This window comes from Cebus imitator, unplaced genomic scaffold (assembly GCF_001604975.1).
Source record: "Cebus imitator isolate Cc_AM_T3 unplaced genomic scaffold, Cebus_imitator-1.0 Scaffold13, whole genome shotgun sequence".
Taxonomy (NCBI): Eukaryota; Metazoa; Chordata; class Mammalia; order Primates; family Cebidae; genus Cebus; species Cebus imitator.
The window spans coordinates 6,241,776-6,258,123 of record NW_016107328.1 but is presented as its reverse complement, the minus strand read 5'-3'; the positions used below and the strand labels follow the sequence as shown (position 1 = coordinate 6,258,123).

Sequence of the window (16,348 nt, the reverse complement as noted above, 5' to 3'; positions counted from 1 at the left end):
TGGTCTCGAATTCCTAACCTCAGGTGATCTGCCTGATTTGGTCTCCCAAAGTGCTGGGATTATAGGCATGAACCACCATGCCTGGCCTAACACCAGTGATTCTTTTTCTTTCTGAGGTGAAGTTTCACTGCCACCCAGGTTTGAGTGCAGTGGTGCAATCTCAGTTCACTGCAACCTCTGCCTCCCAGGTTCAAGCGATTCTTCTGCCTCAGCCTCCCGAGTAGCTGGGACTACAGGCACATAGCACACCGCCACACCTGGCTAATTTTTGTATTTTTAGTAGAGATGGGGGTCTCACCATGGTGGTCAGGCTGGTCTTGAACTTCTGACCTCAGGTGATCCATACCCACCTCGGCCTCCCAAATTGCTGGGATTACAGGCATGAGCCGCAGCGCCCAGCCAGGCCAGTGATTCTTAAAGAGGCCAATATGTTTCACTTAGGGTGACTGATCACAAATGCATGGAGAGAATTAGCAGGAAGGAACAGTATTAAGTGTGAAAGGGATGTTCAATTTTATAATCTTATATTTGGAAAACAAACACACAGACAGACCTATGTATTGTTTTCTAACAGAAGTTACAGAAAGAAAGGTGCTATAAAATCTTGGCTGGTAAGGCATGAGTTAAAATAAGGTTGAAAAACACTACATACAAAACTGCAGAAACACAGACTTAAAAAATGTTTGAAGATTTAAAGAGCTCAGAAGACTTCCAAAATTAGTAACCAGTCCCATAGCATTAAAAGAGATCTTTTATGCAAAGTAAATCTGAGTACTGGTTCAGTCAGGAAAAAAGCAATTCTGGTAAGATAAAGAAAGCAGAAACAAAATAAAACACAACACAAAAAAGGGTGGGGATAAGATTAGTGAGTGGTGGCAGAGATGCAGGGGTGACTATGAGGGAATTTTCTCTCCTGAACTCTGCCAGGGGCCTGTGGAAGTAAGAAAGTGCCCCAAACCTCATTTGCCACTAATATTGGCTATCATGTGAAATAATTGTCTACATCTTCTTAAAAACATGGGTCTAGTCTTCCAAAGTTTCTATGAATAAATTTGAGGTTAAATAATTAGAAGGTCTTCCAAGAGGAGACAGAGTACATCTCATTCTTCCTGAGGGTTTACATGTTAGTTTAGAATCAGATGTCATCCATTCAAAGAAGCTGAATCATTTAGGAGTGTGTTTTCCACAAGAAAGCATTCCCCGCCCCTAAACAGAGGTGGACAATAGGGTAAGAGGGCCAATATTTATTTTAAAATAATCCATGATTAGAAAAAGTCCTTGAGGCTGGGCATGGTGGCTCACGTCTGTAATCCCAGCACTTTTGGAGCCGAGGTGGATCACTTGAGGCCAGGAGCTCAAGGCCAGCCTGGCTAATATAGTGGAAACCCCAACTCTACTAAAAAATACAAAATTAGCTGGGCATGGTGGCACACACCTGTAATCCCAGCTACTTGGGAGGCTGAAGCAGGAGAACTGCTTGAACCTAGGAGATGGAGGTTGCAGTGAGCCAAGATCGTGCCACTACACTCTAGCCTGGGCTACAGATTGAGACTTTATCTCAAAAANAAAAAGTCCTTGAAAACTGTTTTGTGGACATCCACAGGTACCTGTTTTCACCACCCTTCATTCTCAAGGCACTTCTGAGTCCTCTCTTGGATGTCAAGTGCTATACTCTGGACACAGGCCTGTCCTCAAGGTACGCTGCTCCGTGGCTTCTCTCCTCACCCGTCCTGTTCTCTAGGAGTTCTAAATGTGTCTTCTGATTTCTTCTATACCGTCTTCCCTTGGTAATGGCCCTCCCTGCACAGATGGCATCCCCAGCCCTGACCCCGACTATGCCTGGGTCACTTCCCACATCTCCAACAGCCTCTCGGTCACTCCATTTGGACATTCTGCTGTGCCTTCAACTCAGGTGGTCTCTACTGAACCTATCTGATGTGTAGCCTCGGGGACGCCTCTGACTGAGGTCTATCTCAAAAGTGTGCCCGGCATGCGTCCAGGGCTCAGGAAGTGCACCTGGGCAGTGCATCGCAGAAGTGACTATGCTCACCTTGGCAGGCCCGCAGGCAGTTTTCAGGCCAAAGGGCTTGCCCCATATTCCTGGGCCCAATAATTTAGTCTCTTAAAAAGTGGCAGCCATCTCCTGAGACTCCCAGGAATATCTCTTCTCACTGAAGCCCCCTTATGGGAAATTAGTGTATTCTTAAACGATGAAGGTGGTTTGAGAGTATCTCCCCAAATGGCACTCAACAACAAGATCTCTCCATTTAGCCCAGAAAAAATGTCCTGGAAAATCATTCATCTATGCCTAAAAATATACAAATATATCTTAAAAAATAAAAATGCATTCCTAAAATCATAATCAGCACGCTTTTCAAATCTCTTCCTTCTCTTCTTGCATTTTCTGGAGCTACCATTTACTGAGTATTATATGCCTGCACTAAAACACCATATTTAAAATTTATCTTGTAAAATATTATCATTATTATCCATTTGAAAAATAAAAGGACTCAAAGCTCAGAGGGTTTAGGAACTTGGTGAGTTACAGCAAATGAGCGGCTGCGTCTAGGCAGAATCCCACTGTCTGACTCAAGGCTGGGCTCTCAGCCTCGACAACAGCCTGTTTCCCTTCCTCTAAATGGCATCACATCCTTTCTTGTTAGAACTTTCAGGAACATAACTGAGTTATCTCTTCACTTCCGCATTCTCATCTTTAAAAAAATTTTTAGTTGACACAATTGTACGTATTTATGGGATATGTAAGTGATATTTCAATACATGTGCACAATGTGTAATGGCCAAATCAGGGTAGCTAAAATCTATCATCTCATTTATCATTTCTTTGTGCTGTGAACATTCAAAATCCTCGCCTGTAGCTTTTTGAAAATATACGCTAAATTCCTGTTAATCATAGTCACCCTCCAGTGTTACAGGACACTAGAACTTATCCCTCCCATCTAGCTGTAATTTTGTATCCATTAATCAGCTTCATCCTCCACTCAACCCCTTACCAGACTCTAATAACCTTTCTTATACTCTCTATTTATATAAGCTCAATTTTTTTTCTTTTTTCTTTTTTTTTTTTTTTTGAGACAGAGTTTCACTCTGTTGCCCAAGCTGAAATGCTGCAGTATGATCACAGTTAACTGCAGCCTCAAATTCTGGGGCTGAAGTGATCCTCCTACCTCAGTCTGCCAAGTAGCTGGGACTATACATGCATGTTACCAGGCCCAGATAATTTTTTAAGAAAAATTTTTTGTAGAGATGGGGTCTTACTGTATTTTCCAGGCTTGAGCTTAATTTTTGTTTTAACTCACACATGAGTGAGAACACACAATATTTATCTTTCTGTGTCTGGCTTATTTCACTTAAAATAATGTCTTTCAGGCTCACACATATTGCATGGCATACAACAGGATTTTTCTTTCTTTTTTTTTCTTTGAGACAGAGTCTCGCTCTGTCGTCCAGGCTGGAGTGCAGTGGCACGATCTCAGCTCACTGCAACCTCTGCCTCTCAGGCTCAAGTGATTCTCCTGCTTCAGCCTCCCAAGTAGCTGAACTTACCGGCCCATGCCATCAGGCCTGGTTAATTTTTGTGGTTTTAGGAGAGATTGGGTTTTACCATGTTGGCCGGGCTGGCCTTGAACTGCTGATCTCAGATGATCCACCCTCCTTAGCCTCCCAAAGTGCTGGGATTACAGGCATGAGCCACAGCACCTAGCCTATATTCACTTCTATGGCTGAATAATATTCCATTATATATATATACACACACACATATATATATATACACACAGTACATTTTCTTCATCTATTCATATGTTGACGGACATTTAGATTGATTCCATATCTTTACCACTGTGAATAACACTGCAGTAAACATGGGGTGCAGGTATCCCTTTAATATACTGATTTCCTTTCCACTGGATAAATAGTAGTAGAATTGCTCAGTGGTATGAGAGTGCTATTCTCAGTTTTGTAAGAAACCTCCATACTGTTTTTCCATAGTAACTGTACTAATTTACATTCTGCCCGACAGTATATAAGAGTTCCCCTTTCTCTGCATCCTCACCAGCATTTATTATTTCTTGTCTTTTTGATGATAGCCATTTTAACTGGAGAGAGAGATAATATCTCATCATGGTTTTGATTTACATTTCTCTCATGATTAGTGATGTTGAACATTTTTTCATATACTTATTAGTCATTTGTATGTCTTCTTTTTTTTTTTTTGAGACGGAGTTTCAAAAAGAAACTCCGTCTTGTAGCCCAGGCTGGAGTGCAATGGCGTGATCTCGGCTCACTACAACCTCTACCTCCCGGGTTCAAGCAATTCTCCTGCCTCAGCCTCCCAAGTAGCTGGGATTACAGGTGTATGTTACCGTGCCCAGTTAATTTCTGCATTTTTAGTAGAGATAGAGTTTCACCATGTTGGCCAGGCTAGTCTTGAACTCCTGACCTCAGGTGATCCACCCACCTTGGCCTCCCAACGTGGTGAGATTACAGGTGTGAGCCACTGTGCCCAGCCCGTATGTCTTCTTTTGAGAAATGTCTATTCAGATCCTTTGCCCATTTTAAAATCAGATTATTATTATTATTATTATTTTGCTGCTGAGTTGAGTTCCTTTTATACTCTAGACATACAAGTCCCTTGTAAGATGAATAGTTTGCAACTAGTTTCTACATTCGATAGGTTGTCTCTTCACTCTGATTGTTTCTTTTGCTGTGCAGAAGCTTTATAGTTTGATATAGTCTCCTCTATCTAATTTTCTGTCACCTGTGCTTTTGATGTGTTACTTATATAATCTTTGCCCAGACTAATGTCCTGAAGTGTTTCCCTCATGTTCTCTTTTAGTAGTTTTATAGTAAGTCTTTAATTCATCTTGAGTTTACAGATATCCAGTTTTTCCAGCACATTAAAGAAGGTTCCTTTCCCCAATGTATGTTATTTGCACCTTTATAAAAATCAGTTGGCTATAACGCAGATTTACTTCTGGGTTCTACGTTCTGTTTCACGGATATATGTGTTTGTTTTTACACCAGTACAAAGCCGTTCTGGTTACTATAGCTTTGTAGTATATTTTGAAGTTAAGCAGTATAATGACTCCCATTTTTTTCTTTTTGCTTAGTATTGCTTTGGCTATTTGAAGTCTTTTGTATTTCCATATGAATTTTAGGATTGCTTTTTTCTATTTCTATCAGGAATGTCATTAGTATTTTGAAAGAGATTGTATCAACTCTGTAGATTGCTCTGGGTGATATGATCATTTTAATTACATTAATTCTTCCAATTCATGAGCATAGGATGTCTTTCCATTTTTAATTGTCAGCTTCAATTTCTCTTTTTTTTTTGGAGACGGAGTTTCACTCATGTTACCCAGGCTGGAGTGCAATGGCGCCATCTCGGCTCACCGCAACCTCCGCCTCCTGGGTTCAAGCAATTCTCCTGCCTCAGCCTCCTGAGTAGCTGGGATTACAGGCACACGCCACCATGCCCAGCTAATGTTTTGTATTTTTAGTATAGACGGGGTTTCACCATGTTGACCAGGATGGTCTCGATCTCTTGACCTTGTGATCCACCCGCCTCAGCCTCCCAAAGTGCTGGGATTACAGGCTTGAGCCACCGCGCCCGGCCTTCAATTTCTTTTATCAGTGTTTTACAGGTTTTCATTACAGAGCTCTGTCACCTCCTTGGTTAGATTTATTCCTAGTTTTTTTATGGGTAGCTAACATAAAGGATTGCTTTCTTAATTTTTATTTTATTTTTTCTTTTGAGACAGGGTGTTGCTCTTTCGTCCAGGTCGGAGTGCAGTAGTACGATCCCAGCTCACTGCAGCTTCCCATGCTCAAGAGATTTTCTCACCTCAGCCTCCCTCCTAGCTGGGGACTGCAGGTTAATTTTATTTTATTTTTGAGACAGAGTTTCAGTCTTGTTGCCCAGGCTGGAGTGCAATGGTGTGATCTCAGCTCAAACGCAAACTCTGCCTCCAGGATTCAAGCCATTCTCCTGCCTCAGCCTCCCAAGTAGCTGGGATTACAGGCACCCGCCACCACGCTTGGCTAATTTTTGTATTTGTAGTACAGACAGGGTTTCATCATGTTGGTCAGGCTGGTCTCGAATTCCTGATCTCGTGATCTGCCCACCTTGGCCTCCCAAAGTGCTGGGATTACAGGAGTGAGCCACCACACCTGGCCAATTTTTTTATTTTTATTTTTTGTGGAGACAGGGTTTCAACATGTTGCCTAGGCTGGTCTCAAACTCCTAAGCTCAAGCAATATACCCACTTCGTCCTCCTAAAGTGCTGGGATTACAAGCGTGAGTCACCATACCCAGCTTTTTCTTGATTTCTTTTTAAGCTAGTTTGTTACTGGTGTATAGAAACACTACTGATTTTTGTATGCTGATTTTGTATACTGTTCCTTTACTGAATTCATTAATCAGTTCTAAGTGTGTTTTTGGTTGCGTCTTAAGGTTTTTCTATATACAAGATCATGCCATCTGAAAAGAGAAACAATTTGGCTTCCTCTTTTCCAGACTGGATGCCCTTTACTGCATTCTCTTGCCTGACTGCTCTGGCTAGAACTACTTCCAGTACTATCTGAACAGGGGTGGTGAAAGTAGGCACCCTTGTCTTCTTCCAGTTCTTAGAGAAAGAGCTTTCAGCTTTCCCCCATTCAGGATGATTTAGCTGTGAGTTTATCACATATGACCTTTATTATTTTGAGGTAAGCTCCTTCTATAAGTAATTTATTGAAAGTTTTTATTACAAAGGATGTTGAATTTTATCAAATGTATTTTCTACATCTACTGAGATCATCAAACGGTTTTTGTCCTTCATTGTGTTGATGTGGTATATCAAATTTATTGATTAGTGTATGCTGAACCATCCTTGCATTCCTGGGATAAATAACACTTCATCATGGTGTATTATCTTTTTGATGTGTTGTTGGATTCATTTTTTTAGTATTTTGTTAGGATTTTTTGCATCTATGTTCAACAAGGATATTGGCCTGTAGTTTTCTTTTTTTGTTGTGTCCTTGTCTGGTTTTGGTATCAGGGCAATGCTGGAGTTATGAAAAATTCCTTTCTCTTTGATTTTTTGGAACAGTTTAAGAACTGGTGTTAGTTTTTCTTTACTATTTATTTATTGATTGAGACAGGGTCTCACTCTGTCACCAGGCTGGAGTGCAGTCGTGTGAGCTTGGCTCACTGCAGCTCAAGTGATCCTCTTGGGCTCAAGTGATCCTCTTGCTTCAGCCTTCTGTGTAGTTAGCACCACAGGCAGGCGTCAACATGCCCAACTAATTTTTTATTTATATATATATGTTTTCATAGAGACAGGGTCTCACCATGTTGCCAAGACTGGTCTTGAACTCCTGGTATCAAGTGATCCTCCTGACTCAGCTTCCAAAGTGTTGGGATTATAGGCATGAGCCACCACATCTGGCCTAGTTCTTCTTTAAAGATCTGGCAGAATTCAAGTAATAAAGCCATCTGGTCTTGGGGTTTTCTTTGTTGGGAGGCTTTTTGTTACTGATTCAATCTTGTTACTTGTTATTGATCTGTTCAGGTTTGCTCTTTCTTCCTGGTTCAATCTTGGTGGTTGTTTCTAAGAGCTTGTCCATTTCCTCTAGGTTTCCTAATTTATTGGCCTATCATTATTTATAATAGTCTCCTACGATGACCTTTGTATTTGTGTGGTATTTGCTTCCTTTTACACTTCTAATCTTATTTATTTGGGTCTTACACCCCTTTTTGTCTAGCACTAAAGGCTTGTCAGTTTTGTTCATCTTTTCAAAAAAAACACAACACTTGTTGCTTTTCTATACTGTCTTTTCAGTTGTAGCTTAATTTATTTATTTCTGCTCTGATCTTTTTTCTTTCCTTTTACTAATTTTGTATTTGATTTGTCCTTGCTTTTCTAGTTCCTTGAGGTGTACCATTAGGTTATTTGACATTTTAATTTTTTAAAATTATTTATTATTTTTTTGAAATGGAGTTTCGCTTTTGTACCCAGGCTGGAGTACAGCGGCATGATCTCAGCTCACTGGAACCTCTGCTTCCTGAGTTCAAGCGCTTCTCCTGCCTCAGCCTCCCGAGTAGCTGGGATTACAGGCATGCACCACCACGCCCAGCTAATTTTTGTTTTAGTAGAGATGGGGTTTCACCATGTTGGCCAGGCTGGTCTTCAATTCCTGACCTCCCTCAGGTGATCCACCCACTTGGCCTCCCAAAGTGCTGGGATTACAAGTGTAAGCCACCGCACCTGATAACGTTTTTCTTTTTCTATGTAGATATTTATTACTACAAACTTTCTTAGTACTGCTTTTGCTGTATCCACGGATTTTGGTTACATCTTCATCTTTTAAGGGTCAGTTCAAATGTAACCTCATTTAGAGTCCTTCTGTAATCCCACCTCCTCTTCCCTGGAACACTTGCTCTATCTCTGAGCTTCCACAGTGCTTAATGGCAGTAGATATTCTCTACCATGCATTATAGCTACAATTTTTCTTCCTTTCTAGACTGTGTGCTTCCACAGGGCATGACTGTATTGTCTCCACAGCTCTCAGTGCCAGGGCCCGGCACATCCTGGGTACTTAGTACACAACTATAAAAATAATTCATAGTGTAAGTCAGGAGGATGCTTTTTCAATATCCTTGTACATCTGATTTTTAGTTACACACAGGAGAACATAAGGTCTCTCATTCTGGGATATCAAATAAAACTATAACTTTGAAGTTTCCAAGAAAAAAAAAACCTAGAAGATGGTTTAAAAATTATCTAGACAGTTTCTGAAAACATCTGTAGAAATATAATTTACACATTCTAAACTGCCACATAGGAAGGATGGTAGAAGTTATATCTATCCAACTCAGGACAACACACATGAAGATTTTATCACTTTCTAATAGCTTTCTTTTTTAAATTTATTTTTAATTGATAAAATATGTATTTGTTATGTATAACATATTGTTTTGAAATACGTATACAGTTGGACCTCTGCATCTGAGAATTCTGCATCTACAGGTTCACCCAACCCTTGATTAAATATATTCAGAAAAAAAAAAAAAACAACACTGCAATAAAAAATAATCCAACAACAACAAAAACCAAATTAAACATAATAGTATAGCAACCATTTACATTGCATTAGGTATAACAATCTAGAGATGATTTAAAGTACACAGGAGAATGTGTATAGGTTATATGCAAATACTACAGCATTTTATATAAGGGACTTGAGCATTCCTGGAGTTTTGTTATGGGATGAGATAACTGTACATTGTGAAATGGTTAAACTGGGCTAATTAACATATGCATTACTTAACGTATATATCTTTTTTTGTAGCAAAAACATTTAAAATCTACTCTCTTAGCAATTTTCAAGAATACAGTACATTACTAACTATAGTTACCATGTTGTACAACAGATCTCTTGAACTTATTCTTCCTAACTGATCTAATGGTTTTCATAGTATAAAACTTAAAAGAGTAGAAAGCTTATTTATATTTATACAAAGAAGGACTCAGTGTAGAAGGAAAGAGCTGTTATCATCTCCACATTCAGATAGAGAAACAGGGGCACAATGGAGTAGAGTGTGTTGGGACACTACAGAAAGTCAGCAGGATTACATGCAGCAGGACAGGCTGGTGCCCCGGCATGACATGTGCCACACTGCTCTGTTAACTAATTTCCGCACAGGAAATAGCATTAGCTACCCATCTGTCCTTCCATCTCCTTCTATGACACTAATAATTAAGAGGAAAGTACCGGGATTCAAGAGACTTAGGGCTGACTCCTTAACAATTACTCATCCACCTCGATACCAGAAGCACAACAAGGATTTCCTCTGCTTCCCTTTCTACACCCTGGCAGTCAGGTGACTTAGCTAGAAAGCCTCAGTCAAGGTCACTATTCGGGGCAAAAATCACAGACGACACTTTCGGCCAGCACTAGGTGATTCACGTGCAATGCCTTAAGAAGGACTGGGGGAACAGATTTAAAAAGGCCAAAAACCCCAAAGCAAACCAAACCCAAACAAAGAAAACACCCTAAAACAAAACACAAATCAAGAGCAACAGCCCATGGGAAGCTTTAATATTAAGTCACTCAAATGACTGTCTTCTCATGAGATAAAAAACCGCAGGAAACTGTAAAGTCATCAATATATGAATAACACTACTGATAGGAAAATATTTCCCAAGCGAGTCTGAATCATGCAGTAGTGTACTTTCATAGTGGCAGGCACTGTCATATACTGAGAAAGTCTCCACCCTTTCTACTCCTCTTCCCATCTACTGCCACAGATCTCCAAGGAAAGTTGGTGAAATGTCTAAAATGCATACACAGCTGTGTTTGGGCACAACTGCTGCAAACATTAGATTTTCAGCAAGTCAACTATCACACCCGCAGATATCTGGTTTAGTTTTATCAGTGTCCCTTCCTTCCACTGGCCACCCATTACTGGGTCATGCTTTCACTGATTCTTTCTGCTGTTGTTTATGCATCTGACGAGCACTGACGAGCATTCTACTCTCTGTGTCAGGGAGGCAAAGGCAGCTTATTCACAGCCCTTGTCCTTGAGAAGGAATTCTGCTCCTAACTGGAAGAGAGCACGCTTCCCTAACCCTCTCTCTGAAGCTGTGAACGTACCTCTCCTTCCTGCTCCTCCAGGAATACTCCCTACTGGCCCCAGGGGCACATTCCACTGTGTCCTCTTTCCCTGCAGCTCTGAGAGTGGGAGCTACTTCTCCCTTCTTTACATTTCCAGTGCCCAGAATGTTTGTTAAACTGAACACATGCAGGAGGATTGAACAAACTTATATTTTATTGAACGCTCACTACGCGTCAGTCACTTCATAGACATTATTTCATGCTCTCTAAGCAGTGACCCACAAGTAAGAAACCTAATTGGGAGTTCACAGCTGTCCAGGCAGCCATGGTCTGGCTTGACACAGACTGATCTGCCTTAGTTTGCTACGCTCAAACTACTGTATATACTTTGATTAATAAGAGTATTTAGTCTCTTCATCTATTCAGTTTTCTCTGTGGCACCAACCCTTCATCAACAACTATCTATTATAAATCTCAGTATGCCGGACACCACGCTACTTTTGTGCGGGTTATCTGTTAGTTTATTATTTCAAAGCCAGAGGCTTTCTAAGGTAGGAAGTCTACATTGTAACAAATGTGTACGAAATGCATAATTAATACTTACAGGTATTCACATGCTATTGAGAAGGGCTATATAATGCCTGATTCTAGAGGCCCAGCTTCAGGAATACATGAAAATGAACTGTAATTAGCATATCAGTTGTTTGCCTTTCTAAAAGCTTAATAGGTTAGTTCTTTTAAGCATGTTAAAGAAGTTTCTTGAAATTGGAATTATCATTCATTTATTTAACACATCCTTTCTTTGAGTTAAGATGCATACCAAGTGCCAGGTCTCATTATCCAGAGCACCTGTCACAGGCCTGGGCAACAGAGTGAGACTCTGTCTCAAAAAACAAAACAAAACAAAACAAAAACGAAAATTAACAGGCTTAGATGACTTCACTCTGGTCCCAATTTCCCAAAAAAACTCTTGTAAAAGCTGAGGAGCTGTAGCAGCATCAATACTGGCAGTGGTATTCCCTATGGAGTACTATGTGCCAGGCACTGAGCTAAATGCTTTATATATTTTCATTTAATCTAGACAACAATATCATGTGAGTTAGCGACTCTATGTCAGCTACAAGTTTTTGTGATTGCTACACAAAAGGTATGAAATTTTGCAATGGAAGAAAGCACAGTTCTATAGCTTAAGATACTTTCTCCCTGCATTATCTCACTGGATTCTAACGACAATTTCATGAGGCAGGCAAGATGGAGATGGGTGAATCATCTTTTTCAACGTGGAAAAGAAGAAATGAGATAATCTAGTCTGACAAGTCTTAAGGCCCATTTTAATTTTTTATCCTATTTCAGCCACCATGTGACCTTAAGTTCCTTAACGTTTCCTGGGCTCAGTTTCCTTATCCTTAAAGTAAGTACAGATTGTGTTAATTTTTTAGTATCTTTTTGTCTCTAAAAAAAGGCAGGAAGATTGCTCAAGCCCAGAAATTCAACGGTGCAATATATTATGATTATGCCACTGTACTCCAGCCTCAGCAACAGGGCAAGACTCTATCTCTAAAAAATAAATAAACCTAGGTTCTATGATATTATTTTATTTAAAGTTTACAAAGAAACTAATCTTGGCAAGCCTCAAGAACCAGTCTTAATAAACATACAGTATAAGTTGGGGAGGGTGGGGGGGAAGCTACTGGTCACATATGAGACACTTCTACATACTTTTAATTTCAGAGCTTTCAGTCTCTCTGGACCCCACATCTGAAGAGGGGTTAGGAGCAAAATGTTTTGATATGGGGCTTGAGGATGGTTACTTTGGGATTCTGCGCTGCCGTTCTCCTCTGAGACTCTGGGGCACTGCTCGTGCACAGCACAAGGGGGCTTTGCTTGATGGTAATTTAGGTCAAGCTTCCTTGAATTTTGATGAGGCAGCTGGAGTTTTTTTGAAAATATTCCTCAGCTGGATTCAGAATAATTCTTTCTCCTCTTCCCCTTTGTGGGGACTTTATCTTGAGTGTCTGTTTCTGTCTCACCGGAAGACTTAATTTAGGGGTCTTTCAGACCCCTGAATTCACAGTTGAGGAAATGACTTCTGCTACAAATAGAGACCCCTGCTTTACTTGTCATGGAGACCAAGCAACCCCAATGAAAGAGCCAAGACATCCTTGTTTTTATGCAAATAATTCTATCAGTTCAACAGAAGGAAATGAAAAAACAACATAGGGGCCCCAAAACAGCATACAGAGCATCAGCTGATCTTTACAATGTCTTCTAAGAGCTCCATTCTAAACATTACCAGTTTTCCAAATGTTAAGTGCATGTGAGTTGAGCTAGCTATGAGATACTGCACAACTCAAATCCCTTATAAAAGTCATGAGAAGGCTGTCCTCCCTACGTCTCACCAGCAGACAGGCCAAATCTCTGAATTTGATGTCCTGCTGTGAACAGCCATGAAGAACACTCTGATTTTTGTAGGGAGGATTTCTATTTTTAATTATGGGCCTTTTTGGGGGAAGAGGGGAAAGCACTCTATCCTTAGTTGACCACGGTTGCTGTCGCCAAGTCTCAAACACTTGTTTCAGCAGCTGGAACACTAAATAAATTTAGTCTTTGTCTTCCGGGTCTTTGGTAAAGAGCTGGTTAGAATTTATTCAAGGCATGAGAGATATACTTGGCACCAAGTCAGACAGTCTATATTATGGGTTTCTGTGTCCCCCTTGAGATAAAATTACAGAAGGGGGTGGAGGGAAGTGAGGGGGTCTCTTGGCACCCAGGATTCTGGGGTCATTTTCTCCTATAAACCATTTTCAGGACTCTCAATGACCTAGAGGATCTCTGAGCAGGCATAAGCCGTGCCTGTCTAAATAGGTCACCACTGCTATGTTGGTAACCACACTCAGAGGATGTGAAATCTTTCAGTCACTTCTTCCATTATTGTATTTGTTCTGGAGGCTTCTCACAGTTCTCTGTAGAGCGCAGGAAGAGAATTTCTGCTCTATGTCAGACTGCTACCCTGATGGGGAATACCATTACCTACAGGGAAGCAACAACACAGCATTCTTCCACTACGGACCTGCGGCTTGATATATGAGTGATTTAAAAAAATACGTTTTAGTACAATGTATGGAATGGTAAAAAAAAAAAAAAACACTGGTGGATTAGACCTTTGGCTTACATGCACTATTACTGTGTGGTCACTGGTTACCTTTGATGAGAGCTGTTCATGCGTAAATGTTATTTTAACTTTTCTCTATTAGTTTATCATCTATGAGGCCATTTGGGGTCTCTCTAAGAACACAGCTCCCATTTATAACACTATTTGAATAGAGAATAAGCGCTAAAAAAACACTGTTTTGAATAAAGCTCACATTTCCCAGAAAATAGCCCCAGTGTGATTCAAATAGGCATGGCATTGTGTAGCGAGAGGCCCTGAAACCTGTGGGAGCACAAGCTGAGCACACAGGGAGAACCCTGCATTTGGATTTACTGGCAAAGAACGAACTTGAAGCTACAGCTCTGGGTACCTCTCAATTTTCCCTACTGGCTAGGACAACACTTTAATGTTGGCCTGAGAGGCGCCAGCCCTGTGAGATATTTGACAACACACAGCACAACAACCCTCCTCTGAGTACGATTCCTCATCTGGGTGCAATGACTCATGCCTGTAATCCCAACACTTTGGGGGATTCGAGGCAGGAGGATCCCTTGAGCACAGGAATTGAAGACCAGCCTCAGCAACATAGCAAGACCTCATGTCTACCAACAAAACAAAACAAACAAATAAAAAAGCTGGGCATGGTGCTATGCACCTGTGGTTCTATCTATTTGGGAGGCTGAGTTGGGAGGATCACTTGAGCCCCAGAGGTGGAGGTGGCTCAGCAAGACCTTGTCTAAAGGGGAAAAAAAAAATCCTCTCCAGGTACTGTCTCTGGAAAAATAACCCTCATTAGAGAGTACAAGAGAATGGTTTTGCTCACACAGAACCTGGGGTTAGAATCCCCAGTAGCTGAGAACCACAGGCCAATTATTCAGCATCTCCGAACACATCCCCTCATGATGCCAGTAACTGCGTAACAGTACCTATATCATTTTGAGACTATTACATGAGAAGTACTAGGCATACAGCCTCTCATAAGGCAATTGTTTCATAACTATTAACTATCATTATCATGACTAGCATCTTCCAAAGAGAGGCATTTTAATGGAGAGAAAAGTAACTCTCCAGAGAACTGAAACTCCACTCCACATTATAAAAAGCACAGGTTCTGGAGCCATGCAGACCGCAGACTGAATCTCAACTTTACCTCTTACCAGTGGTGTGACCTTGGGCAAGTCACTCTACCTCGTTGAGACTTAGTTTCCTCTTCTGTAAAATGGGTACAAAAACACATACTTCACAGGATTGTCATGAGGTTAACACAAATAATGCACAAAGAGTGCCCACAACACTGTGCGTCCTGCTCTTGGTGCCTGGTAAATGGCACAGTCCCTATTTCAAGCTGCTCCTGACAACATGATCCATGCCACTCAAATGTACCTTGCAATTCTTACCTCAAAGCTGGCTAGACGGCCAGCTCTGAGGATGGAGTCATGACCCCTTCTCAAAGCCCGTACCTTTCCCGGCGTTTCTAGGAGGCAGAGGGGGAGCCTCCGCAGTTGGTGATGTGGGCGAGTCTGTGCTTGTGGAGACGAAGATCTGGTTGGTGAAAGCTCCATAGGAGAGCCGCTGTTTGTCCCTTGGAGTGCTGAATCCTGGTAGTGCCAGCTTGTCCTGGGGGGAGATACTGGAGGAATGGCAGAAGCTCTGAGGTCTGGGTGAGCGCTCTTTCTTGATGGGGCTTGGCTGGCAGATGAAACAAGAAGGTGAGATAATAATGAAGGACCACCATTCAGGTGTACAGAGAGCCTCTGCAGGGTAGGCTCAGGTGGGAATCTGGGTTCCTGTGGCTCTCTGTGCTTTACAAGGTCTGCCACAGCAAGCCTCATGGTGGTGACACAGTACAAGGGAAGGATCTAGATATCACACTTTTAAATCTTTCACCACTATGAATAATCACACTCAGCGGCAGTGTCAGAAGCATAGTGTTAAGGTCACAGGTAGATTTAGCCTTTAATTAGCAATGTCCTTCAGAATGCAGGACATTTTCAGCAACATCTGAATATATTTCCACCTACTTCTAATTTGCTACATTAAGATTTCTTCCCTCCTCAATCCTTTAATGGTGAAGTTCTCATTCTTTGCCTCTTTTCTCATTTTATATCCCCCCGCAAAGTAAACGGATTCATACCCACTGCCCCCAACACAATAATGACTTACAGATCTGTAAATCCAATCCTAACTACTTGGGTTCCAAACCATTTTCAATGGCCCATAAGGTGTCTCTGGTATTTGCAATTATGGTGATGACATCAGGATCCACTCAACTGCCCGTTAGAAACCTCAGTGTCACCTAGAGTCCCTGGTTCCTGCAGACACCTCAGAAATACCCCTCAAAGCCAATCCTAGTGCAGGTGCTCATCAGCTCCCACTGCAGCTATAGCCTCTGGAATGGCCACTTCTCCAGTCTATTTTTCACATTGCAGCCAGAACCGGTGGGAAACTCTGCTCTTTAGACAACAAACCTCTTGGGGCTTCTGACTGATGCACAAAAACCCAAAGGTTGGACTTGGTTCATAAAGCTATCTTGATCTGGTTTGCTTGACTCCAAGGCAGCTGCCAGCCTCTCACCATTCA

The 16,348-nt window shown here is 41.3% G+C and overlaps 1 protein-coding gene across 4 annotated transcripts in view; it reads right to left on the bottom strand.

The window, feature by feature from the left end:
• Positions 1 to 16,348, bottom strand: part of ASAP1 (ArfGAP with SH3 domain, ankyrin repeat and PH domain 1) — a 407,759-nt gene that overhangs the window by 51,148 nt on the left and 340,263 nt on the right. For all 4 annotated transcript variants that reach the window (XM_017499205.2, XM_017499197.2, XM_037728520.1 and 1 more), the window contains one exon: positions 15,229 to 15,457. In XM_017499205.2, the coding sequence (XP_017354694.1) occupies positions 15,229 to 15,457 (229 nt within the window). The remainder of the gene's footprint in view (positions 1 to 15,228; positions 15,458 to 16,348) is intronic.